The sequence below is a fragment of the Carex rostrata genome, chromosome 18 (genome assembly GCF_964058835.1).
Source record: "Carex rostrata chromosome 18, lpCarRost1.2, whole genome shotgun sequence".
In the NCBI taxonomy this organism is placed as follows: Eukaryota; Viridiplantae; Streptophyta; class Magnoliopsida; order Poales; family Cyperaceae; genus Carex; species Carex rostrata.
The window spans coordinates 5091501-5118693 of NC_135935.1; the positions used below are offsets into that span (position 1 = coordinate 5091501).

General features: G+C 35.6%; 3 protein-coding genes across 5 annotated transcripts; 1 reads left to right on the forward strand and 2 right to left on the reverse strand.

Moving 5' to 3' along the window:
- The first annotated feature begins 360 nt into the window (after positions 1 to 360).
- Positions 361 to 3382, forward strand: LOC144569354 (uncharacterized). 2 transcript variants are annotated; one of them, XM_078319657.1, is made up of 9 exons: positions 361 to 725; positions 1164 to 1295; positions 1463 to 1551; positions 1765 to 1900; positions 1990 to 2064; positions 2338 to 2459; positions 2536 to 2611; positions 2885 to 2944; positions 3046 to 3382. In XM_078319657.1, exons 2-9 carry the CDS (start codon positions 1182 to 1184, stop codon positions 3172 to 3174), a joined length of 801 nt encoding a protein of 266 aa, XP_078175783.1. In that variant the 5' UTR covers positions 361 to 725; positions 1164 to 1181; the 3' UTR covers positions 3175 to 3382. The 2 variants fall into 2 exon arrangements, with proteins under 2 accessions (XP_078175783.1, XP_078175784.1); XM_078319658.1 differs by having other exon boundaries at positions 423 to 721.
- Positions 3383 to 4792: 1410 nt separating this feature from the next.
- LOC144569098 (BTB/POZ domain and ankyrin repeat-containing protein NPR2-like) lies at positions 4793 to 9073 on the reverse strand. 2 transcript variants are annotated; one of them, XM_078319278.1, is made up of 5 exons: positions 7857 to 9073; positions 6291 to 7059; positions 5645 to 5839; positions 5022 to 5260; positions 4793 to 4981 (listed from the first exon to the last, which is right to left on the reverse strand). In XM_078319278.1, exons 1-4 carry the CDS (start codon positions 8460 to 8462, stop codon positions 5025 to 5027), a joined length of 1806 nt encoding a protein of 601 aa, XP_078175404.1. In that variant the 5' UTR covers positions 8463 to 9073; the 3' UTR covers positions 4793 to 4981; positions 5022 to 5024. The 2 variants fall into 2 exon arrangements, with proteins under 2 accessions (XP_078175404.1, XP_078175403.1); XM_078319277.1 differs by having other exon boundaries at positions 4793 to 5260.
- A 10645-nt stretch (positions 9074 to 19718) lies between these two features.
- Positions 19719 to 26973, reverse strand: HVT1 (helicase in vascular tissue and tapetum). The gene is made up of 15 exons (XM_078320328.1): positions 26647 to 26973; positions 25879 to 25969; positions 25475 to 25784; positions 25099 to 25173; positions 24958 to 25002; positions 24786 to 24876; positions 24606 to 24664; positions 24356 to 24517; positions 24208 to 24260; positions 23861 to 23894; positions 23674 to 23763; positions 22559 to 23575; positions 21567 to 22125; positions 20984 to 21486; positions 19719 to 20461 (listed from the first exon to the last, which is right to left on the reverse strand). The coding sequence occupies exons 1-15, from the start codon at positions 26756 to 26758 to the stop codon at positions 20132 to 20134; spliced, it is 3531 nt and encodes a 1176-aa protein (XP_078176454.1). The 5' UTR covers positions 26759 to 26973; the 3' UTR covers positions 19719 to 20131.
- Between the last annotated feature and the right edge of the window lie 220 nt (positions 26974 to 27193).

A 27193-nucleotide genomic window follows, 5' to 3' on the forward strand; every position in this document is an offset into this window, starting at 1 on the left:
ATCCAACTTGGTAAAATCTATTTTTTTATTTATTGTTTCTAAAAAAAATTCTACAGTATGTAAGAGTCAATTTTACAGTACCATAGCATTTTATTCTAAATCATAAAAAAAAATCAATTATAATTATAAAAAAAATTGAAAATAAACGGGGATCAAACCCATTCAATCAACTTGGATTCGCCTCTGATTCTATAAGTTTGGGCAGTTTTATGATAATCCCCCTTCTGAACTGGAAACATTTTATATAGCAACAAGAACAAAAAAGGAAATTACTCGCAAGCCCCTCAAATTTTAGGCAATTACGATCAGGCCCCTACCATCTCTGACAACCTAAATAATTACTCATCTTGTTATCTATTTAACTAATCGATTTAACGAACGCATCAATAAACTAAGCAGGAAAAAGGTTGGCGATTTTAGGCATCGGATTTAATGATGGTAGAATGGGGACATTGATAGGCTGTTAGCTCTCTCTCTCTCTCTCTCTGTCAATCTGTTGAATGGATTGTTGCTTTCATTACAATCTCTTCTTCCCCAATTCAGCACCACCCACCTCGCAAACCTCTCCTCTTTCTGCTACTAGGTAGACCCGGCCCACCGTACACTCACTAAGGTACTCGTGGGGTCTCCTCTCTTCTGCTTCCTCCATTCGCCGTTGTTTGTATACTTGCAAAAGCGGCCTTCTTTCGGTAATTTCAGGATCAATTTGCCTTCTATTTGTGTAGGTCAGTTTCTTACTCGCTCTTCTGTTTGATAATTTGTAACCCTCGAAACGGGGATTTTTACTCTTATTTGTGCGTTATTTGTCGCTTCATTGCTAAGTTTTTCCTGATCCGTGGATTCGTACTTTGGAAACTCAGCGAATTAGGTCAATTTTGAAAATGGGAGTCGATTCACTTTTCTAGCACTACCTTGCTTGTACATGCAGCGTCAATGCTTCCAATTTGGGATTTTGTTTCTAAGTTGTGATTTTAGGCCAATTTGCTGTTGATTTTGTTTCCTTGTAATCACATTCTGTAATTATTTGACAATATCCAGAGGTTAGTGGAATGAGTCTTTCTTTTTGCATTTCAGTTAGAAACTGCTTAATTTGCATTTTTTAGAAATGTCCCAGGATTTCCATTTGTCTATCTCTTTACAAAAATTATACATATTTTTTACAGGCTCCAATAACTTCAAAAATGGCGGTGAACTATTATAAGTTCCAAGCTGAGCAACTAGTTAGAAACTACTTATTACCCAATCCAGTTCTCCCTTATACTTCTCTCATTGTTGGGATTATTCTATGCAAGATGGTACTACCTCTTTTCCGATCAATGTTTATTTATTACCAGATGAATATATGAAAGTAGCAAACAAAAGTAAAAAAGAAAGATATTACCAGACAGATATCTACTTACTGGGCATTTCAGAATGTTACCAGGAAAAAAAAAATCTGATTGCTCAGGTTTTCTCTGTTTAGGCATATGACCTGACACATGTACTGAGCTCATATTACTTCAAGTGCTACCCCTCTCTCACCAAGATTCAGCGCATCGAATGGAATAACCGGTACGTACCCAATAAATGACAGTGTAAATGTAAGTGTGCGTTAATAGTAAGCTAGCCTTAAATCTGTTTCCATAATAAATTGTGTCTTTTCCTTCATCGTATCCATGTCATTTGGTCGATGTTGTTTGTACTGTCTATGTGCCAGTCATGTCAGCTCCATACTGAGTATACCTTTGAGAAACATAATTACATGTATCAATTTCTTACTTTCAGGGGAATGTCAAGTGCACATGCAGTATATATCACTTCCGTGTCAATATACCTAGTATTCTTCAACAATATGTTTGCCGATCAACTGGAAGGCCCGGTTACATTACGCTACTCTAACTTCTCCACTTTTACTTTAGGGGTAATAATAACAATATCCTTTTAATTGTTTAGATTCATATATATTCGAATGCAAATGGAGCTGAAACTTTTTTTTTGTTTGTTTGACAGGTTTCTGTTGGATATTTCATTGTAGATCTGGCGCTGATATTTTGGTTGTATCCTTCTCTTGGTGGAAAGGAATTTGTACGTACTAATCATTATGACTTCTTAGAACTAAGCTAAATCAATGGTAGTACCATACTCTCTAAACTGTTAAGGTCAATGGGAGTTTTTAATGGAAGTAAAAGTGGATGTCAATGTTCCATGCGGGTTAAAACTTGAATAAGTATAAATTTCACCCGACAAACTTTTATAGTTGTCTTCATGATTACATGATATCTGTTTATAAGCTAATTGGGGATTTCTTACTTCTGAAAAGCCCCAAATAATTTGAAATTACTCGAATAATATTTTCAGGTAGTTCATCACTCGTTATCTCTAGTTGCAATAGCATATACTATGCTTTCTGGTGAAGGGCAGCTTTACACTTACATGGTTCTCATATCTGAGGCAACAACACCTGAGATAAACTTAAGATGGTAACTTCTGATTAATTGCCGTGTGTTTATTTGATTTTATCTACCAGTGTTGTTAACTTTGTTCTTTCTTTTCTAGGTTTCTTGACACTGCAGGAATGAAAAAATCCACAGCATACCTCATTAATGGTCTGTTGATGTTTTTTGCATGGCTGGTATGTCGATTTATTTTGTTTTATTAACGTGTTATTTTTAACCCTCTCCTTTTTGGCCTTTTTTCCTCATTGCTTCATTTAGCTAAAAAATAAAATCAGAATTGCCTGCCGCTGTATTGTTCAATAACTGGTTAAAACCTATTGGTGTGGTAGTCCATGATGGTGATTTCATGTATGCTTTATCAAAAAAGGAATACAAAATAGACTAACATCAAATATAAAATAAACTTTTTTATACCTTTTATTAACCACTTTCAATGGTGTTCAATGCAGGTAGCCAGAATATGTTTGTTCATATACTTGTTCTATCACATGTACTTGCACTATGACCAGGTATTAATTCGCTCCCCATCTTAAGATTTTTATTCAGAAATATGTTTTCCAAAGCAGTCACTAAACCTTGCTGCATTATGTGTTTCTTTTCTGTTTTGTAGATTGAGAAAATGCATATATTTGGTTATATTCTTGTATTTCTCGTACCAATAGTACTATTCTGTATGAACTTGGTATGGTTTGGAAAGATTTTGAAAGGCATCAAGAAGACTTTGGCAAAGAAGAAGTGAAGAAACCGCGGGGTATAAAATGGATGAGAAAAAGGAAACACCGAAATGCAGAAGTACATAAGTTCTATCATTTTGTACCATTGTATTGTAATTCCGGATACTCCATGTAAATTTGTCCCGTTATGAAAGAAGAGCAAAAAAAATCCTAGAAGAAATTGGTGTATATTTAATATGGACTTTAGTCTCAATATAGTTAATAGGTTTTGTACCCTTCCATTTTTTTTCCCCTTTTGCACGTTGCTAATTTTCACATAATAGTGTCAGATTTTTGCACCGTGTTTCAGTGGAGTTATATCAGCAGAACTGAACCCAAAATCAGATGGACATTTTTACTACATTATTTTGTACTTATCATCATATTGTGATCATTAAGGTTACATGCTGTTTTTTCTATTTTCTTGTTCTTAATTTGATGTTGTACCGAGAGAGAGAATAGGGAAGTTCAGATCATCATATTGCGATCATTAAGGTTAACTTTTTTCAGAGCGTGTAAATAACAATCACTACATACGTGAGGAACTGACACGTAACACCAGGTACCAAGATGTGTGTAGGTAGCTGGCACATATCAAACCTGAATGCAGAGAGAATCGATGAATAAGACTCGATAGAAAACAGGCAAATTGTCAAAGAAGAAGCCAATCTGTTTGTGGGGCTCACAGAGACTGGAGATGCTTCCTGACAGGGTATGGGATCACACCAAAAAGGTAGTTGAAAGAGATCATGCAACTGATAGAGTCCACGCACCGATTAAAATCTTTATTTTCTGGTACACCGAGAAAAGCTGAAGCGGCATTTATTAATTCGGTAGGCTGTCCATTTTAAGACTCTGATCTTCCGTGCTAGTTTCAGTAAGCCAGTTAATGTAGCGGGTTCTTCCCCAGAACATAACCTTGTTTCCCTGCACAGCCTTGTGCTTTACATAACAAGGTCTAGATTCGCACTGTCTATTACATCTGGCGGAGCATAAATTGTACCCGTTCTTTTGCTGGTTTAGGAATTAAAGATAAATATAAATGGGTTGATGCTCAAAGAAAGCGATAATTCCCTAAATTTATAATCTCTCAAGCCATTGATGGCAGCATGTGCACTAATAGAATGCAAGGCCCAGAGGAGATTCGGTTGTTGTAGTCTCTATTCTGTATTCTCTAACTCTCTGCGCCGCAGAGAGTTTCTTATTTTCTTCTTTTTTGATAAACAAGCAAAAATAAGCCACAGTTTGCATGTGCACTAATAGAATGCAAGGCCCAGAGGAGATTCGGTTGTTGTAGTCTCTATTCTGCAACTCTCTGCGCCGCAGAGAGTTTCTTCTTTTTTGATAAACAAGCAAAAATAAGCCACAATTTGAGGCTCAGTTTTCTTCGGTCATTGGGGCTTTCGGATAAATTATTTTTTAAATTTTCATTCGTCGGTTCTCGCTGGGCTTTTAAAATCAAAACTTGTGCTTGTGTTCTAACGATACTTATCCGAAGGGGAAGAGAAGAGGAAACGAGATGCTCATATATGATATACATCTAGACTTTCAATTAATAAATTGCTTTTTCTAAAAAAAAGTTGCTAAAAGATCCGGATATCACGAAATAAGGTAATGAAGCTAGTAAAAATTCGAGACGGTGCAAAGAATAAAGAACTAGATTCAACCATTTCATATATTCTTCAGTGCAGCAACACAGGTTCATCATTGTATTTTGTTTCTCTCTAGGTCTAGAATTGTAGAACCTATATTAATAACAAAACTATTTTACCACCTATCCCACATATTACAACTCTAACTAACAACACATAGTTTACATTGAATTGATCCTCTCTCCCTCTCCCTCTCTAAGTGTGTGTGATACATACCCAACTCCTCACTTCCTCTGAATTTTATGGTACCATTCGGCCAATAATGAAGTGGAAGAAGACGAAGCCTTGTCTTTTGAGAAAGCCTTTCTGACGTCCTCCTTCAACTCACAAAAACGGGCCCGCTTTATTTTTTGTTCATCAAGGGTGCCCTTTTCGAGGTAAAAGAGATCTGGTAAGTCATCTTCAAGGAACTTGTCAAGCACTTGTGAGCAGTGTGGGAAGTACCGCCTCCCCAATTCCACTGTTTATGTTAACAAAGATAGGTTCATTATTTATTTACTTATGAAAGATAACTATTTATATGATAAAGATGTTATGCACCAGAAATGAATTGTTTGTGTACAATGATCCATTGATGCAAGATAGAGCCAATGAAATTCTTGTAAGACAAGCAGATAATTGTAATGCTCATCTAGACAAAACAATTTATTGTAAAAATTATTGTAAAAAGAACCGTCTTTTCCTTTAGATTTATTAAAACTATTTTTTTTTCTAAATAATCCAAAGGGAAAAACTTCGAGCTGGAAACATTTCCTACAAGCTAAAATCAACTCTACAAAATATTCCTCCCAAGACCACGTGCTAGAGTTTCCATCCTAGCAGATTAAATGAGAAAAAAAAGCACCTGTTTTCATAAGGGCATCGACCCTTTCACGTAGCCTCTTATTTCGCATCCCAGGGGTCTCATTTAGGTCAACCTCCTTTAATTTACCAGAATTATCTGCCGTATAGACCCCAGCAAATTCAGATGTTTGCGCTGCCTGAGAAATTTGCATGGCCACCTTGGCCTCAGTTGGAAAGAATAGCTTTGCAAATGCAACTGTCAATAGAAGAGGCAATATTAAGAAAAATTGTATCCATTGGACAAAAATCCTGTTATTTTTATACATCAAGAGATTGATTATAACAAGTGATGTGAATATTTTTGAAACAGAGATAAAACTGCATCCACAGTCATAATTAAAAGGCAATGCAGCAATCATACTACAGTGATCCATAAGCAACAATCAAACTCACAGTTGCCAGAATACACAACAGGATTTTTTTTTTTTATATTGGTACCGTGTTCTGAAGCAGGGAAAAATAGCATATTGGAACAGCAAATTAAGCTATAAATACTAAATGATCCATAAGCAAGATTGTATGTATACATAGGCACTTAATTTAGGCAGCATTAGGATTAATCATGCTTCATTTCCCAAATCGGTGGTCAGGTTGGGACTACCAAAACATATAAATTTCCAAAAAGGATCTCAAAGTATAATTCAAACCTCTATTTTCAAGGTAAAGCAGCTTCATATGCAAATCGTCAGCTAAAAGAGGTGATGTGACCGAATCCTCTATATGCACAGCAAATGGATTTCGCATCATCTCTCTTTCCAACACATCAATACAAACTCGATCCTTGTTAGACTCCTGCCCCTGCTCTGTTCTCAAATTATAATCCCTCGACCTTGTCAACCTTTTACATATAGTCACCGCACTCCTGCCTTCTCTGGTAGTATCCGAAACTGATGCGCCTTTATTCAACAGACATAGGATAATGGCCGGTTCTCGTCTCATGGCTGCTATATGTAGAGGGGTGAGTCCTCGTTCGTTTTTTAAATTTACATTTGAGGGGCCCAGCTGCAGTAAGTCTGACACAACTTTTGAGTCACAATATGAAACAGCATAGTGCAATGCCTTGGCGTCATCAAGGGTAATTTCTGACTCATTTAGGAGAAGCTTTACTAACTCCACATCATCAGAATCTAGGGCTCTGTAAATTCGGCGGACTCGTTTCTCGTGGGTCGAGGTGCTTTCTAGGATTTGAGGGTCCGGTGTTTGTTTTGGTTGAGAGCTGGTGAGGCGAGCAGTTTTGATTTTTTCAGCAATATCATGTGGGATTTCTTTTTCTAGTGACAGACTATCGAGGTCAGATCGGATGATGCGTTGGATGCAATGGTCTAAGAGGGCATTGAGCTTTGAGTGGTGTGCAACTTTTATTATTGGTATCACGTCTTCTACATAAGCCTTATCTACAAAGTTTAGGAGGCGCCGCTGAAATTATGCAATAGACCATCTTATTCATTTTCTGAAGGAAGAATTAAGATGAAATAATGCTATAGCAGGAATAAGAGTTTACAGTAATTTGATTGATGACAATATTTACCTATTTGATTTAGTAGGATCACTATGTGTATACAATTAAAAATAAATAAAACTCTAATATATAACAAAATTACGGTTTTCTTTGACACAAGCAGCAACCAAATTATTACTTGTAATTACCTGGCATGAATTCTGTGGAAAAAAGATAATAATATAAATCTTTCTTTCACAAGCAATACCTTTCTTTCATTCATCAACCAAACTATAACTTACAATTACCTGGCACACATATCCCGTGTCACAAACTGGCCACTCAAAACTTCAATTTGCCCCCGGGGCCAATAAACTTTCATTTTGTCCCAATCAGAATGACTAATTTTCTTCATCTCCATTTCTCTCTCCCATTTTGAAACAGATGGAAATGGGTGCATACTTTATAAGTAATATCATACATAAACAGCTCGATTATCTATACTTGTCAAGACAGGTGTACATAATTTGCTGAGTTTTCATCTTTAATGATGTTGTGGGTGAGTAGTGGAGGTAAGAAACTATAAAAGACTGCATAAATTATTCATGGACAGAAAATTTCATTCACTTTATTTTTTTATCACAGGCATGGAGTGATCTGAGCTGAACTCAATGTTAAACCGGTTCCGAGGGACAAATAAAATTGGCAACCAATTTGTGATATAAGATAGTTTGAGTGACCCATGACAATATTTAACAAAAAAAATTAACCTAACCTGAAAAAGTGAGACAAGCTCAGCCACTTGGAAGACATAAGAAGCATACAACAGCTCTACCACAAAACTAATTGCCGGCCAGCACGCATCGTGTGCACACATGGCATCGACACAAATGGAGACGTCCTGTGGTGGTGGCTTCACCTTCCCGGTATAGATGTATCCCAAACAAACCATCAATGCTTCCCTCCCGACCTTCCCACACTTCACAAGTTCGCTCATTTCATACCTAGGCTTGCCCCGGTCTGACTTGACAAGGGCATTGTTGTCCGAATCCCTTCCCGAGAAGAGATTGTAGAAGAATTTGCTTCTGGCTGCTAAGATGCACCGATGGACCCCAATCGGGGACCCTTCAACTATGATATCAGCATCGGTGCAATCAAAATCAAAGTCATCCGATTCAAGTAATAGACGCTCGAGATTGGTACTCAGGCGGCTGAGGCTAAAAGTTTCGATGTTCTGAGACTGATCGGCTGAGGATACAACTTGAGCAGCAGTTGCCGTGGTGGGGTCAGGCAGGTTGTGGGCCGGGATAGAGGTGCCGTTAGAAAGGAGGGAAGAAGAGGCAAAACTGATGGAAGAAGAGGGTTCTGTAAAATTTGCCATGAAAATAGAAGACCAATCGAAGCTAAACAAGTAGACAATTTTCACATTCACATGGATTTTGCACGGGAAAAACTCGGATCGTTTGATAAATTTGGTTTTAGGAGGCAGTGAACTTCTCTTCAAGTCTTTCCAACAAAAGAAACAATACAGAGAACTACGCAATAATTGATCAGGAATTCAGAGGAATAAACTATACTATTGCCTTTTCAATCCCGATTAGCCCAATTTACACGGAGAAAAGGCCCAGCTCTAAGCAATCAAAAATAAGGATCCTAATTTACTAGAACTCTAGCTAAATTATAATCTAGCTAAATCACAACGCAGGTTAAACGATCAGAAAATCCAAACCACGGAGAAAAAGAAAAAGTAAGAAGAAATCTAGTAGAGTTACTACAACAGCAACGCCCAATCACCTAATTTCTAGATCAAAAAATTGACGAAGAATAACAGAATTCAAAGCGAACCTAACAAGGAACAAGCAATGAACTAACAAGAATTGGCGAGAAGTAGCGCCAAAGGTACTACTGGACTAGATACAACAGGTCGAATTGAGAGGGAAAAAAAGGAGAGCAAGAGATCTCCACTCAACTTTTCTACAGTAATAATTAATTGGTTATTTGATTTCCTTTTCCTGGGACCGGAAATTAAATGTTGGTGTTCGTACACCACAAAACAATACGCACGAAACTTTGTACTATTCAGTCTATTCAGCAGAAATATCCACGTGTCGAAAGTTTATAGCTTTAATGCTTGAATCTTCCGTGTCAGCATCCTGGTAGAAAGAAGTAGAAATTGCATGTGGATCAGAAAAAACAACTTGTGTCCAAGTCGTGCGGTCTTTGGTCAGGTAAAAGTTTATGCCTGCTGAATTACTAGACCAGTGCCAGAATGTCCAATCCATCTCTTGATTTGGTTTTGGTACACCGGGTCCAAGGGATAAATTATCTTGGGTAGGTTGTGAAGTCGCGTTGATGACGAGGAGAATGATGTCACCGGGGGATGGTGGAGACTGGCTGACGCGGGAGATGAGATCATCGAGAGGTGATCGTTTAAAGAATGACGCGTGACGCCGATTTTTCCGCGTGCTTGCGGTGCTTCGTGCGCGGTGAGGATTTTCTTGTTCTTACCGCTCCTATTAGAGTGCGTATCCTCTGAGATATCTCATATTTTGCGTGACCGACGTGTCCAGTGCCTATTCGGGAGTGACGTAGGGAGCCAATATTATTTGAGCTTTGAGATTCGCGCAGAACATATTGTAACGGTTAAGATTTTCCAAAAAGTCACGCAACATATGAGATATCTCAGAGGATGCGAATTCCCTCAATAGACCGTCTGTCCGTCTCCTTCCTTGTTGACATGGATTTTATCTAACAGCGACTCCGTGAGAATTCGTATCGTCTTCCGTTGATCAAGGGATGGAATTTCACCAAGCTTGGGTTGGATCCAATCAAAATTAATGCTATCAAATAATATCTCCTAAAAAAAATTGTGGCAGGGAGAGGAGAACGACTATGACGAGGGAATGGATGTTTGAAACGCATCCAATAATCAATATAGTCGAGGATACCAACTATTTATTATATATATATATATAGAGGAGGGATCAAGTTACAACATATTTTGAGTTACAACAAGTTACAACAAGCATTATTTACATTTTCAAAGTCCAAATCGTCGATCCAAACCGTTAGATGTGATCTCTACAATAAAATGTGCTTGGAGACCAAATTTTACATTTTTTGGAATTTTTTTACTATTTATTAAGGTGGGTACAAAAACTAGTCAAATTCATACCATTGAATTTTGTACCCATCTTAATAAATAGTAAAAAAATTCCAAAAAATGTAAAATTTGGTCTCCAAGCACATTTTATTGTAGAGATCACATCTAACGGTTTGGATCGATGATTTGGACTTTGAAAATATAAATAATGCTTGTTGTAGCTTGTTGTAACTTGTTGTAACTCAAAAAATGTTGTAACTTGATCCCTCCTCATATATATATATATATATAGGAATATGCTAGCATGCTATGCATAGCATAGAGCCCCTCCATGCAACGCCTTGGATTTTGACTTTTCAAAATCCTAACGGTCGATCCGAACCGTTCATCTTGTTCTCCATATTAATATGTATTTGGAGACCAAATTTTACATTTTTTGGAATTTGTTTACTATTTCTTTAGATTTATTGAAAATCACTGTTTTTTTATGGTCCAGATTTGCTGAAAACAGCGATTTTCAATAAATCTAAAGAAATAGTAAAAAAATTCCAAAAATGTAAAATTTGGTCCCCAAATACATATTAATATGGAGAACAAGATGAACGGTTCGGATCGACCGTTAGGATTTTGAAAAGTCAAAATCCAAGGCATTGCATGGAGGGGCTCTATGCTATGCATAGCATGCTAGCATATTCCTATATATATATATATATATGAGGAGGGATCCACTTACAACAACTTGAAAGTTACAACATCTTACAACATTGTTTTTTTTCATTTTCAAAGTCCAAATCGTCGATCCAAACCGTTAGATATTCAATCTATATTAAAACGTGGTTGCAGACCAAATTTTACATTTTTTGGAATTTTTTTGCTATTTATTAAGATGGGTACAAAATCGCTGTATTTATTAAAATTCTGCACCATTAAAAAACAGCAATTTTGTACCCATCTTAATAAATAGCAAAAAAATTTCAAAAAATGTAAAATTTGGTCTGTAAGCACATTTTAATATAGATTGAATATCTAACGGTTTGGATCGACGATTTGGACTTTGAAAATGAAAAAAAATGATGTTGTAACTTTGTTGTAACTTTCAAGTGTTGTAACTTGATCCCTCCTCTATATATATATATATATTTATGAATTGGCTAAGGTAATTATTTTTTTTCTAATGAGAGACTAATTAATTTTTGTGAAACCAATATGTGTTTTATGTAGAGAGAGAATAATTATTATTCGTAATAATTTTATAATTTATAATTTTAGTTTAACTTAATCATCTTTTTAACTTCTAAATATGTAAAAGATACTGAGTGGTTGCAAAGTATATAATTGTTAAAAATATAATATTTAATTTTACCGAGATAAATCTCTGTGTTAGTTTAAAATTGTGTGTGTATCTTGAAATTTCCACCTATCTAATGAAAACAAAATTAAACATAAAGACAATAGAAACTTATTATGTAATTCACATTATATTAAATTACTATTGCGAATAAATTATAATTGTAGAAGAAACTTATATTTATTTTGACTAAGTAATTTAATAAATCTAAAGCTCGAGCACGTGACTTGGTTTTAAAGTCCAATGTATAATGTAAAATTAAATGAATGAGGCTATGGTACCATGCATAGTGCGGATCAGTTCATATTATCGATCGATATTTCCGTTTTCAAAGTTCGAACGCTCAATTTGAACTGTATAACATGATATTTATATGAAAATGCAATTGTACTAAAATTTACAATTTTTTATGTTTGTTTACAATTTGTTTAGAATGAAAATCACTCATTTTGAATAGCCTAATTTTTTTAGAAAAGTGATTTTGTACCTATTAAATAAATTGTAAAAATTGTAAAAAAGAATATAAAATTCGATCTACAGGTACATAGTATATATCGACTATTTGGACTTAGAAAACAAAAATATTGATCCATGTATGGAAAATGGACCAACCGCACTATGCATAGTACCATAACCTCAGTCTGAATTGAATTATATATTTCAAATTGTATTTCATTCAAAATTAGTTTAAAAATATAGAGTTAATATGAATGAACAATCAAAATTCATAATATACACATGAATAATTATTTTAATAATTAATAAAAAAATTAGTTCTCATGGGATCAAAATTTCTACCATAACACTTGACAACAAACTATCAATCGAAGCTAGCTTTTGCTATTAATCTCCATGTCAAATAATTTTCATCCTTATCAACATTGTTCTCGATAATTTTCACCCCTTTCGCATAAAATGGTCACTTTCGTTCGACCATTTACTTGAAGTTATGTTATGACAGACACAACACCTTCAATAATCCTCTTCCCATCTACTCGATATGCCCTGTTTACATTAAAGTTACTACAATACCGGTCTGCAACAAAACTTGATAACAAACTATCAATCAACAAAGCTAGCTTTTGCTATTAATCTCCTTCATGTCAAATAATTTTCATCATTGTCAACATCATTCTCGATCATTTTCACTCCTTTTGTAAAAATGTCACTTTCGTTTGACCACATATATGACCACAAAAACGACGCCACAGCAGCATTTGTTCATTATCTTCCCTACAGGCTACAGCAGTACAGCACACACGCGTCTTCTATAACTTCTGACCTGTTCAAATAACGGCAGCGAATCACGAGAGAGTGCGTATCCTCTGAGATATCTCAACTTTTGCGTGACCGACGTGTCCGGTGCCTATTCGGGGGTGATGTAAGGGGTCAGTATTATGTGTGCTTGGAGATTCGTGTAGAACGTATTTAAACGGTTGGGATTTTCCATATAGTCACGCAAAGTTTGAGATATCTCAGAGGATACGAATTCATCACGAGAACGCTGTTCTTGGATGCTATAAATAAATTATTGTATATGTCAAGTTCATAGTGAAACTTTATTACAATTTGTATTTGTTTATTGATAATCCAATTGTGAGAAGCATCTAGATTCTAGATCTAGGATTGCCTCTTTCTAGTAGCTTTCAAAGTTTTGTCGCCACAAGCCCACAAGTCTCTTATTAGTGACGAACTCTCTGTGCAAAGCATCACATTTGATTCGGTTTGACCGACCGACCGACCTGTCTAAAATTTAAATGCTCGCCTGTCAACTACAAACGGAGGCGTCCATTTGTACGAGCTATTTGTAAGTCTGGTTGAAGCCAATATCATAATTCAGAAAGAAAGCAAATCTACGCTGAAGCCTGATGAGTAGGCTGTCAAAAAAGCTCGTAGTTTCAAATTCGATTGACTTTGATTTGAAAAAAAAATTACAATTGTTCGATTAAAGTTTATTTTGAAATAAATCAAATTAGTTCGGTTCAAATCTTATTCGAACTCAAACTCAAATTGTGTATAGTTTGTTCAAAATTGATTCGCGACTATTTAGGTTCAAATCTCAAATTAACATGTACCGTTCAAATTAGAGCAACGCAAGTAGCTCAGTGCAAAATCAAGGTTTCATTTCAAATAGGTACAAATCAGATAAGAACCAATGCAATGCTTAGTTTAAGCTATTCAATTTTCAAAAAACAATTAAGGACAGTAGGGCTGCCAAAAAAGCTCGTAGTTCGTGATTCAATTTATTTCGATCAGAAAAAAATCACAATTAACTCGTTCGATTGAAGTTCGTTCTGAAACAAATCAAACCAGTTCAGTTCGAATCTTATTCAAATTCAAACTCAAACTCAAACTAAGATAAATTTGATTTGATTTGATTTGTTTGTAGGGATTTGGCTAATATGCCATGGGTAGCTAAGAGGCATCCCGTGCTACGGCTCAATATTCGACTTTTCAAAATCCTAACGGTCGATCCGAACCGTTCATCTTGTTATCCATATTAATATGTGTTTGGAGACCAAATTTTACATTTTTTGGAAAAAATTTTAGATTTATTGAATATCGCTGTTTTTTATGGTCCAGATTTGTCTGAAAAACAGCGATTTTCAATAAATCTAAAAAAATAATAAAAAATTTCCAAAAAATGTAGAATTTGGTCTCCAAGCACATATTAATATGGAGAACAAGATGAACGGTTCGGATTGACCGTTAGAATTTTAAAAAGTCGAATATTGAGCCGTAGTACGGGAAGCCTCTTAGCTACCCATAGCACCGTAGCCAAGTCATTGTTTGTAGTCCTAGATGACAACAAAAATTAAAAATAAAACCCTTTGCAAGAACAGTATTTGTACTTTTCTTGTTAAGAAAGTCTATGATAAAAAGTTCAAAGTTAGTCAATGATGAAGTAACTCCATCCTTGTTTAGTGGGTCGGTGACCCATCTTTTTCATATTGAAACAGAACTCTATCACAGAAAAAAAAAAAAAAAAAAAAAAAACATGTCGGTAAATAGTTGGGCAAATAAGAGGTAAATACCGATGATTTAGCTTTATGTTGCTGACATATAATAAAATTAAAATAAACAATTTATAACTGATGTGATGCACCGAGTCACATCAACGTTGTTAACAAGTCTCAATTAAAAATAAGGCAATTTAAATACTAGATCACGTCATCAATTAGACTTCGGCTGCTTCAATCAGTGAACAGAACAGCATCTGACGACACTCGTTACAAAACGATTATATCATTTCCTGAAAAAGTAAAAAAAAACCAAGTATATCACATAGAGCTACAAAAGTAGAACTAGGGTGTTCTTAAGTTCACCGTTAGTGAATTCAAATTTAAAAACTGTCAAATTGGCTTCAAATGAAGAATTAGAACTGTTGAAATTCGTTTACCTTACGAGTGATTCGTCTACATGTGAAAATTTTAAACATTTGAATTAATTTAGTATAAAGTCAAGCGGTCAAAATTAGAAGATTAATAAATTAATTTTAATGCATTTATTTTTTGAAACTTTTTTGACTACTTGACTCCATGCAAAATTAATTTTAAAATTAAATTTTTTTACATGTAGACGCATCATTCATAAGGTAAACGGATTTCAACGGTTTAGATTTGTCGTTTGAAGCCAATTTGATGAGTTTTAGACTTGAGTTTATCAAGAAACTTGGTGAACTCAAAAACACCCTAGTTTTACTCAAATTACAGGAGTCAATGACTTAAATAAAAAGGTCACTTTCGTAAAACAATTTAATGCTTATAAACATAATTATTCTTTTATATATAAAAGGATAAAATTTAGTCTATTAAATTTTATTTAATATTTATAAAAAAATTCGAACCATAACTTCACACACAAAAGATGTTATCTTTTGACACTAAATCATAAACTGATTCTTTCTAACAATACATCTTTGATTTATACATCCTAACTTCTTTTTGTTCTTCTTATATCCCATCAATCTCTTTAGTAATTCCATTTCTTATTAGTTATTACAGTAAAATATTTTCTTTTATGGTTGCTTTAATGCTTCCTGCGATTTTTCTTAATTGGTATCTTCTTTTTAACTTTCTTTAGGCATAGAAAAATATAATTTATATAAAGTCACTCAGTTATTTTTTTTTAATAAATGGACATCGGACTTTGTAAAAAGTTTATCATGTTTATTTTGAAGGAGACGAAATCATGTGAATTTTTTATAATATATAAATGTTCTTTATGTGCTCTTGTAAATAGACATATTTTTGTTTTATGTCTATATTATCAAAATAATGTTATTTTTCTGTTTTGCCGAAAATTGAAAAATATTGTCATCAAGTTACCCCCAGAATATGAAGTTTTGACTTCAAACAACGTTTCTTTGTGAACTCAACTCTAAAACCTATCGAATTAACTTCAAATAACAAATCCAAACCGTTGAAATCCTTCTACCTTACGAGTGATGCGTTTATATGCGAAAATTTTAAAATTTTAAATTAATTTTGTATAGAGTCAGGTGGTCAAAAGACGTTTAAAAATTAAATGCATTAAAATTAATTTATAAACCCTCTAATTTTGACCACTTGACTCTTATACTAAATTAATTCGAAATTTTTAAAAATTTTACATGTAAATGCATCACTTATAAGGTAGAATGATTTCAACAGTTTGGATTCATCTTTTAAAATCAATTGATAGGTTTTAGAGTTGAATTCACCAAGAGACTTGGTGTACTTAGACCATCCAAGTTCTACTCTTTGTATTGTATAAAAACTGGAGGGGTGTTTAACTGGGACATGAAATCATGAGCTAATCATTGTAAATAGATCTCCAAGTAACATTATAACTACCTTTCTAAATACGAGAACCTCGTAAATAACTTTTTTGTTAATGGAATTTATTGGTAGGCAATTGCCTACCACCTCAAAAAGTCGATAATAATGATATGTAGAGGTGTCAATGGATTCAAGTGATGCAATTATTATTATTAATTTTTTTCTTATTCGGGTTAGACCGATTCAATATTACGATTTTCTGACCCGTCAGGTCGCTGCTGCTAACAAGGACAGACTCAAGATTTTCGCAAGAGGGACAAAAAAATATCAAAATTAAAAGATTAATAAATTAATTTTTATGCATTCATTTTTTGAACTTATTTTGACCGCTTGACTTTATACTAAATTAATTCGAATGTTTAAAATTTTCACATGTAGACGCATCACTTGTAAAGTATGCGGGTTTCAACGGTTTAGATTCATCATTTGAAGTCGATTTGATGGGTTTTAGACTTGAGTTCACCGAGAAGCTCGGTGAACTTAAGAACACCCTATTTCTAGTCATGGTTTTGTATATATTAATTGATTATAATATGCCGGACTGTTAAACCATTTGCACTGCATAATTACAAATCTTTAACAAAAAATAAGGTTCGGACAGTATGGTTCATAATAAAGAATATTTAAGCTAAATCGGTGAAAATTGCTATTTCTCTGTTAAAATATGGGATGGGTTTCTCATTGCCTCTAAACGTCACATTTCGTATATTTTATACAAAACTAAAGAGCATTTGATTCACTTTTAGAAATTTATTATTTTGGAGAATCATATTAGAAATTTGAGTAGGGTTCAAATGTTTCGTATTTTTCATGCCTCAATCGTGTCTCAATTTTTTTATCTTTATTATAAAATTCAAACAGTCAATCTGAACTGTTCAACATAATCTCCACATTAAAATATGCTTGGAGATCAAATTTTATATTTTTTAAAAAAATTATTTACTTTTTTTAGATAAGTAAAAAAATAATGTTTTCGGATGATCTAAAATCTTCTGAAAAAACAAAAAAATTGTACCTATCCAAAAATATGTAAACAAAATTCCGAATTTTTTTTTCCTTCAAGCACATTATAATATGGAGATTGTATTACGCAGTTTGAATTGACTATTTTAAACTTTGAAAACAAAAATAATAATATAAAGTACGACAGAGACACAAAATATCTGAATCCTCTGTAAATTTTATACAATGATAATTAGACAAAGTCAAAGTAAACGAGTCAGGTCGAGTGTATCCGTACTCGATCCCACCTGAGACGGAAAAAAATAATCTGTATTTTTGAGGAAAAATAGAAGTCAAGCTCCCATTTCATTGATTGAATAAAAGGTTACAAAAAGACTTAGTTACACGGTGGGTGTAACTTAAAAAATTACAAAAACAAAGAAAAAATGTTTCAGCTCAAAACAGTTGAGCGTGTGAAGAAGTTAAACAAGGAAAGAAATAAAATCAAAAGTGAAAACCAGTAAATGACAGTAAATGAAATTGTGTGTGTTATTGTTGCCGATGCAGTTTCCATCTTCTCTCACAGGGGCGGATCCACCATATACCGGGGGACAGTCGTTTTCTCTCTGAATTTTGAATTTTAGTAGTGATCTATCGGTATTGATCGATTTTGCCCTCTTTTGAAAATTTTGTTGCCTTTCTCTAAATGTTTGATTTGTAATTCGGGTTAAATTTAGTGTTAAAATCAAAATAAATTTCTTGAATTATAATTGATAATTAGAATTATAAGTTAAAAACATCAGAAATTACAAGCCAGAGCATTCGAAAATATAAGTTAAAGCATTGTTTTTTTATTGAGTATCCAATTAGTTAATGAGTTTAAATTCGATAAGCTATTTAATTCCACTTCGATATTTTTTTGCTCTCCTGATGAAAATCCTGGATCCGCCACTGTTCTCTCATCAGCACCGAGCGTGATGTTCCTTTCTAAAAATTCAGTTGCCAGGTTATTTCCTTCACGAGTTCTTCTACCCCTTTACTGGTATCTGAGAAAGAGCGGGCACACCGTTCTCTCTCCATAGGACGAATTGCATTACCAGTAAAGCTGTTTCTGTGAAGCATTTATAGTGTACCTGCCTTTTGTGCAATTGTCACCTCAGTTGTTAGTTTCATGGGCCAACTATGTGGTTGTACAGCACGGATGAGTCTGACATACAACTGCACTGTGTATGAGCAGTCTTCAAAGATGTGGCGTACTGTTTCTCTCTTCCTTTGACATAGAACTAGAAGGCACATGCTTATGAGGCTATGAGCGTCCATCTCTTTTTTAGCAAGATGTCGTGTGTCAGAATTTTGTTTATTTATCTATTTCGCTTGGGCAAAAAATTGACACCTAATTATATTAAGGTTTTAAGTCATGGCTTATGAGAGTTTAGATTAAGAGTTACTGATTTGATAAATCAATCATTTTTGCTAATGCAAACGGACATAAAAAAAGTATTTATTTTTTTTTTCGAAAAAAGGGTCAATCGGATATGGATCGAATAGTGGTAAAATTATATCTATATCTGTTTTTATTTTTAGAATATAGATACAGATCGAATATTAGATAGATACGACAGATAGGGATCATACCAGATATTTATTAAATTTTTTTTGTAAATATTAATAAAAAATCATCAAATATCATAATATTTATCTAATTATAGTGAATAACATATTTTTTCTATAATATATATATATATATATATCCTATTCAAATACAAATAATTAAAATTTAAAATCATATCCATATTCATATCGGACACATATATATAATATTATCCACTCCGTTTTCACTTCTTTTAAATTGGAACATATATTCGAGAAACTTTCACTGTTTTTTTAACCTCCAATTACACTGCTGGACTGAAAGCTATACATGAGTCGAAACTTCCACCGAATCCATAAAATTAGAGATGGAACCAAACGGAAGTGTGTGCTGTGTGGTGGTTTTGATTTGGTCCGTTTGTTTTGAATCGGACGGACCAAATCAGATCTTGCTCGAATTTTAAAAAAATTCAAAATTTGATGAACTCTTAATCTAGCCCGTTCGATCCGAAACAAACGGATCAGATCAAAACCGGTAAAACCTGCACAGAGGATAGCGTTTCGAACCAAACTCTCGCCAAACACCCTCTAAGAGAGCGGAGGACAGATTACCTCGGACCGCACGCAATTATTTCTTATAGAATACCAAAACCAGAAGAAGAGTTGACAAAAGAAAAAAAGAATGGATGTGAAATTGTTATACAAGTTCCGCGATTTTTGATACCTTTAGATCGGAGTATAAAAGAGGTGAAAAGTTTCAAAGAAACAAATTAATCGGAAATCTTGTTGAATAACAAAAGACTAGTAAAAAATATTACAAACACACAAAGAAAGTTGCCAAAAGATATTTTCTTCTGTTTTCAACTGGAAAAGTCTCCATACTTGTCGTATTGACTAAAGTCCAAAATCATAACCCAACTAGGTTAAATTTCCATAACTAAGCTAATCAGTTTAAACAACTGTACTGATAACATGCCATATTTTTAAATACACAAAAGCATATTCCGGCATGCAAGAGTTGTACATAGGCCCAGTCCAACTAAACACAGCTCTCTCTACTCCACCTACTGGTTAAGCCTACAATCAACGCAACAAAACAAACATTGCCCCCTTTAACAACAAAACAATATTCCCTTCCTCTTTTCATCCCCACTACCCAACTGATATCAATTCAGCTGAGCCAACCATAATATGGCGCTCTGTTATCACAACAGTCCTGACCATACTTGACTAAAATAGAACAAAGCTCATCGAGGACCACTCTCCCGGTGCCTCTTAAAGGACCGCACTCTTGGTCGTTCAGAACAGACTGCACCTGGACTGTGAAAGGAAGGCTGAGGCTGACTTGGAACAGTTCCTGCATTTCTGAAATTCATCGGCTTGTGATGGTTTCTATGATTATTAGAAGGATGGTTATTTGGCTGAGGCCTTTTATCTGACAAGAGAAACGTCAAGTAATCACTCGGCTGAACACAACCAGAAGTATCCAAAGGAAGGCCTTCATAAGAAAGAACGCAACATATTGCATGAATTGATGCTGCAAGAGCAGGAGGTAGGACTACTTGTGGGTTGTTTACCTGTCATCAGCCAAAATATTAACTTTTAAGAAAAATCATACAATCTCTTCTTTTTTTTTGGGGTCTTTGGACGAGAATATATTTATTTTAACATTAGTACCAAAATTAATCAACACGACATCAATCAACTAGCCAGTTTTTCCATATACTGAACCTGAACCATTCAGTAGGAAGCTAGTTTAGTTCTACCACCAACCATCAATGTGTTTTGGTTGAAAATATATATCATAAATATGGAGACAAGCAGAATAAAAAAGATTAGAACCAAGAATCAGGGGCGTGCGTGCGTGTGTGTTTTTTTTTTTTTTTTTTTTTGGGGGGGTAGGGGTTGGTTTATTTGTATCCTCAAATTTTGAGTTAAGATCTGGACAAATCTTAAAGGGTCCGCCCTGTGAGTTATAGATGTAGGCTGGATTGGCCAGAATTCTGATCGCACGGTCCAAAAATTAACTCAACGGTACATTAATGCAGAGGAAGGGGGGTTTTGGGGGTGGGGGGATGGGGTTGTGGAGAAAGCCAAACCTTAAACAGAATAGCAGAGGTGAGGCGTTCTCTGAGGCAATAAATCTGGGCCACATCAAGCGCTGTAGATTGAAACCTATGCCACCGATCAACAACTACGGTGACATCATTATCTGGCTGTGACATAATCTGTTCCCCACGTCCTGAGTCCGTGTCATTAATTTGCTCTTCCTCCTCACTCCCTTCCTCGTCATCAGTTTCGCACTTATCCGCGTCAGGCAGTGGGGCCACTACCATTTCAGAGGCAAGCAACAACAGGGGGTATGGTCCCACAATGGAAGAGTTTTTAATGGACATACCGCCATCTCCACGAGTTATCTCATCATATATAATAAGAAGGGCTGATTTTTTGAAGGAGGCATTGGAGTTGCAGGAACGCTGGTGGAGGCGCACCTTGGCCCCTTTTACGGTCTCCACTAGTGGTCGCTTGTCGTTATTCCGTTTCAGGAGAAGGCGGCCAACCATGGGATATGCTCCTGACACGAGTACAGCACGGAGGATACCTGCAAAAAGAAAGCACTTACTGTTATTGTTAAAGAAATTTTCAATTGATATTTGTTTTTTTTATTTATTTACTATGTACCAGGATCATGAGCATTCAAACTACAGCCCGACACATCAGCAGGTAAAAGCCCATTTTTCACCAGCTCACCCTGCAATTGCCTCCTCATATTAAAAAGCATATTCATGGTCCCTCCAGATACGAAATATCTTGCGCAAAACTGACTATCTTGCCCCTTATCCTTTGCACGCCTCCAACAATCAAATGCAGCAACTACCGCCAACTGATCACTAAACCCCCCATACAGCCCTGCCAATTCAGCTCTAGCAAGTCCAGCACGTTTCTTCTCCTCAGGCAACATGGGGAGTACAAATGGGTCCCTATAGTCAGCTGCACACGCCAAAGTCAGTGCTGGATCAAGACAGTTCACCAGAATTGCGAATAGGAGCATCCTGCTTGTGGATGGATGCACGGGGAGCGAGCCAAGTTTCGATCCAAGTTCAGTTAGGGATTCGCTATCAGTTAATGCACCAAGTTCCTGGAGCAATATAATGGCATTTTGCACAGTTTCTGGGACAGGTGGATCTAGTGTCTTTTGAAGGAAGTCGGTAATGGCACAGTTGGGAGCAAGCAACTTGACCTGAAAAATGGAACCACTATGAGAGAGATAAACGAGAACAAAATTGTACAAATCCCATAACCAGCTTTAAGGGTTGCAATTTCAGCTGGTTAGGCTGGGTCAAAAGCATCACAGATACAGTAGAGCACAGCATTTGGGTTTTCTTTTGATACTTAATCTCTAGCTGAGTGGCATTGAGGTGCCCCAGTTGAGCAAGTGTTGAAATAAACTGAAGGATAAATGGTATGCAGGGAGTGACAGAGAAAATTCAGTAGGTATTACACCGCACAATAAGAGGCCCGGAAAGATATTGAAATCTGAAACGTAATTCATAACTGTCTTAATACAAAATGCTGCAAGGCTAGTCTTTTAGGTTATGAGGGTTACCAGTATGCAATTCATACGAACTAATGGATCTAAATATATAAAATCCAAGCAAAAAAAAAAAAATTACTTGCAGGCAAAGCTCTTCGATAGGCATTCTCTTAATCTCGGGCACCTGATAATCAGGCAGAGAATTAGCACGATACTTCGAAAAGAGGTGGTAACAAATGCCAGGTTGGCACCGGCCAGCCCGTCCCTCCCTCTGTTTCATACTTGCCTTCGAAATCCAAGAAGATTGCAGGGTAGACACATTATTATAGGGATCATAGCTCTTCTCCTTCATCCTTCCACAGTCAATAACGAACACGACATCATCTATGGTGACCGCCGTCTCCGCAATGTTAGTTGATAGAATTATCTTCCGGGCCCCACCAGGAGGTCTCCTGAACACCTTCTTTTGTTCGACAGCAGGTATCATTGAGTGGAGAGAGAGGATTAGAAATCGTGACGAATCCTTATAAAAAGCAGAGGCAAGCAATTGCTCTCTGGTCCGGTTTATATCCTCCCAACCAGGTAAAAAGACCAAAATAGCCCCCTCTTTTGAATCATTACAGATCTTTTTAAGCAACCGTTCAACTAAAACCGTGTCGATATGAAAAATATTAATGGTTGATAGATACTTGTTAAGTAAATCATCTTGTTGTGTAGATATCAATGCGCCTTTCCCCATGTGCTCCTTGATTACCTTTTCAATCTCTGTTTGGTTCTCTTGCTGGGCCCACTCCAATGCAGTTTTACCATTTTTGTCCTTTAGAGTAGAATCAACACCGAGAGAGAGGAGCATGCATACATCACCTGCACTGCCCTTACCAGCAAAGACCATTAAAGGGCTTACACCTGATAAGGAGTGTTGGTAGTTATAAATTCGCGAATCCTCTTCAGCGGCAATTAGCTCAAGGAGAGGCTCAAGCTCATCATTTAAGAGAGCCATGCTTATTGATTCATCCAGGGCATTTTTGTAATCTTCATTCAATGGAGTATCTTGTATATTTGAAGTTGAAGCTTTGCTTGTACATGTTAACTTTAGACGGTTATCTTGGGTTGATGTCAGACTAGATAGAACATCCTCCAAATAAAAGGCTTGGACCTAAGAAAAAATTGAAAATCAATTTAATTGTTGTAATTTGGAAGCAATTCACAAAAGAAAGAGAAACCTAGAATGCTTGAGTTCAAAACAATACTTACTGGATAAGTAAATCCAGGAACTTGAATTATTGGACATCCATTGAAATATTTTGAAAATCGATCAGCATCCATTGTGGCACTCATAAGAACCTACTAACAATGATTAATGAGAAAAGTAGCAAAAAAATCATAATTTAACAAGCCTATGGTTAATTAAGGCAAAGGAAAACAGAGAAGTCATACCCACCAGTCGTAAGTGAGGCAACAAAGGCAATAGGTCTCTGCAAGTAAAACACAGTAAGCATTAAGAAAAGATTAGAAAAAGAAGGTTATTTAACATTTAATTAAATAGCATGGCATGGCTGGTACAAACCACTATCAGCTAAAAGCATTTTTCACCTTCTCCTCTTGTAACCACCCAATTCGAGAAAGAGAAAATGGCAAAGATAAACAGAGCAGTTTTATGAGGTCTAACTGGTGAAGTAATGTTTAGCACACACTATTATAGTGACCTTGCCAGTATGATATTGCTATATTTTGGTAAGCCTAATCCTTGAGGAAATTAAGTAAAACACCAGACCCTCTGCAATTCACCTGAGAATAGCAAGCATGAAATCTGAAAACTTGTCCCTTTCATGAATTTCATCCTGTAAGGAGAGAGAGAGAGAGAGGGGATCAAAGAAAAGAAAGAGAAATACATCGAAAGTATTGAAACACAAAAATGCAGATAACATATAAGTACCACTATGATGTGAGTTATTTCGGAAATACTGTCATCAAGCGGTAGTTTTGTAGATCTTGTTTTTGACAAATTTGCCCCTCTACCAATCAACAATCTCAGAAGAACACCATTTGTGCAAAATATTATGGAGGAATTCTTCCCACCTTTGGACTCCAGGCGGATCTGAGTTTTTTCCAGGATATTGTTACCACAAGTAATGTAAAAGCTCTTCTAGTGTAATTAAACAAACACATTTGTCAGAAAAAAATACCTTATATCCAACAGTATCGCCAACATTTTCCCCTCTCTCGGATGATATTCTTTCAGCAACTGGTTAACCATAAAAAAGATGTGTCAAAATCAATATAAGCTATACTGCCAGCAACATTGAGGAAAGTGAAAAAATTTCAGTCAGGCAAAATAACAAATAAAGAACTCTCATGTACTGTACCAGAGATGGCTGATATACGCCTCGGTTGTGTGCACACGACTTTACAAGATTCTCCTCTGCCCCACATTTGATCCAATATAAATTGAGGGACCTGAAACAAAAGTTTTAATAACGAGAATTGAACTTGCACACTTTTACCTAGTTAAATTAAAGTACAAAAAAAGCAAACTACCTGGGTAGTTTTACCACAGCCTGTCTCGCCAGATATTAATACCACCTATGCCGTATAAACAATAAAATACACGTCAGCATTTTAGTTTAACATCACAAATTTCCTTTTGCTCGTTATTTATTGCCCATTATTTGGCATTACCTGGTGATTTTCCAACGTAGAAGTAATGGCATCTCTAAAGGATGCAATTGGAAGTTTAGCTTTATCTTCAGCAATCTGTAGACAATATATTTTATTCAAGAGCTAATTAGATAAATATTATTCTAGTGAAGAATCCCTAATATGAAAACAAAGAAAGACAAAAATTCTATCTATGCTACACTTGAGGCAGATACGAAGTTTTTTCTAACCTTTTGTCCTATAAATATACACAAGAATTTTCATCAGTGCTTCCTAGTACCTAAATACCTAATACCCACTGGTACTAGCCCACATCATTGCCATTCCAGCATAATATGATCTGAACTCGTACAAAGGACTGCGGAGAAAGAGGAAAAAAAAAAAATCTGAAATTCACCTTTCGCAACTGTTTTGACTCTTTAATTCTGGTTTCAAGCAACTCAACCTTCTTCTCTATATCTGCTTTGGTTAATTTTGGCCTACAAAAGGTGGGATCCTGGTTTGCCTGCGCTTTACCAGGCTTTTTATTTGGCGTTTTTACCGCACCTTCGCTCAGGTCCTCATCGCCAGGAGGGTAATTTATAAAAAGCTCCCTCAAAACACTTGCTGATTCATCTGAAAATCCCAACCTGGTCATTGAGTGTTCTTCATCTTTATTTTGCTTCTTCTTTCTCTTATAAACAGAGAGTTGGCGTTGTTCTCCTAACCTTTTGAAGGAAACATAGTTACATCAAAACAATTTCTAATATGAATATTGGCATGGAAATTTATAATTCGTGAAGCCTGAACTTTAAAATTTACCCTGAACTTTTCGAAGTCATTCCCATCTTTCTACACATTTGATGAACTGTAGCTCTTTCTTTGTTCGACAGGTTAGGCTCGAAACTATACTCTGGAAAAGTGAAAGAGACAAGTTATGACGTTTCTGAAAGAAGTATATAAAACTTTTACAAATGGAGCAATATCAGTCATTAATAAGGTGCACTACATCTGAAACATGAAAGGATTAGCACGACCACTTTAGTCAAGAATTTTTCCATATTGAACCCAAAGAATCCTAATAGTGTAGTGTTTTGCAAGGGATAATGTACTTGTGGTCAATTTTAGAGGGATGTCAATGAAAATTACAGCTTGATAATACTTCAAAGAAAAGGATGTTACAGGTTGCTAAACTGACCGGATCTAAACATAAGCGAATATTGAGCAGAACTTTCCATAGACACTCAAGAAATTTATGTTTTGCAAACTAAAATCCCAAACTACGAAAATTTATTTTGCATCAACAGCTTCATCTTAGATAGTTCACTATTTACAACAAAGGTAATGGCGACACAATACAGCTGTGAATTTGCGTACAGTGTACCCCATAAAATTTAACTCTATCGTGCTAAACCTATAAATTAATGGAATCCAACAATTTGAAAGTCTTCACTAATGCAAAGACTTAGCTTGTTGGCCTACCAGTATAGATTTTGTCTAAGGAACCATAAGCAATTTAGTCATATGCAGAAAGAGGAAGGTGAAGAAAAAATAGGGGAAAATTAAAAAGAATTGAAAACGGCTACAAACCCTCAGCCTCGGAAGCGCGAAAATCCTCTAAAATCTTCTTGACATTTACGATCGTCGCCTCGTTAACCACGCTGGCAGCGCCGCCGCTGTTGTGTCTTCCTTTCCTCGTCATTTCAGCTCTTCTGCTCGGATTAAATTAGTGAATATCAGAATCGCGTCTGCGAAGATGATTTTGCTTATGCTTCTCCGTTTTCAGGATGCACTGTTTGATTACTGGAGCGGATTTAATTGCTGTTTGCCACGGATTCGGGCTGGTTGCGGCTCCGTGACGAGTCGGCTTGTGAGTTTAAGAAGGAGCAAAACCTAGACCGCCTAGAAATTACTTTCTGGAAATTTTGAATTCGCATCCTCTGAGATATCTCATATTCTGCGTGACATTTTGGAAGATTTCAACCGTTCAAGTACGTTCTGCACGAATCTCAAAGCTCAAATAATTCTTGCCCCTGTGTTATCCCCGAATAGGAACCGGACACGTCGGTCACGCAAAATATGAGATATCTCAGAGGATATGCACTCCGAAATTTTTGGGTACCACTTTCTAAGTCGG

Coding starts and splice junctions, on each gene's coding strand:
- LOC144569354 (XM_078319657.1), top strand. CDS start 1,182: ATGGCGGTGAACTATTATAAGTTCCAAGCTGAGCAACTAGTTAGAAAC. Junction 2,065..2,337: donor CTCTTGGTGGAAAGGAATTT/GTACGTACTAAT, acceptor TAATATTTTCAG/GTAGTTCATCACTCGTTATC. Junction 2,612..2,884: donor TGATGTTTTTTGCATGGCTG/GTATGTCGATTT, acceptor TGTTCAATGCAG/GTAGCCAGAATATGTTTGTT.
- HVT1 (XM_078320328.1), bottom strand. CDS start 26,758: ATGACGAGGAAAGGAAGACACAACAGCGGCGGCGCTGCCAGCGTGGTT. Junction 23,764..23,860: donor TGTTGCCTCACTTACGACTG/GTGGGTATGACT, acceptor CATTGTTAGTAG/GTTCTTATGAGTGCCACAAT. Junction 23,576..23,673: donor TTCCTGGATTTACTTATCCA/GTAAGTATTGTT, acceptor ATTTTTTCTTAG/GTCCAAGCCTTTTATTTGGA.
- LOC144569098 (XM_078319278.1), bottom strand. CDS start 8,462: ATGGCAAATTTTACAGAACCCTCTTCTTCCATCAGTTTTGCCTCTTCT. Junction 5,840..6,290: donor GCTTTACCTTGAAAATAGAG/GTTTGAATTATA, acceptor TTCTATTGACAG/TTGCATTTGCAAAGCTATTC. Junction 5,261..5,644: donor CGATGCCCTTATGAAAACAG/GTGCTTTTTTTT, acceptor TAACATAAACAG/TGGAATTGGGGAGGCGGTAC.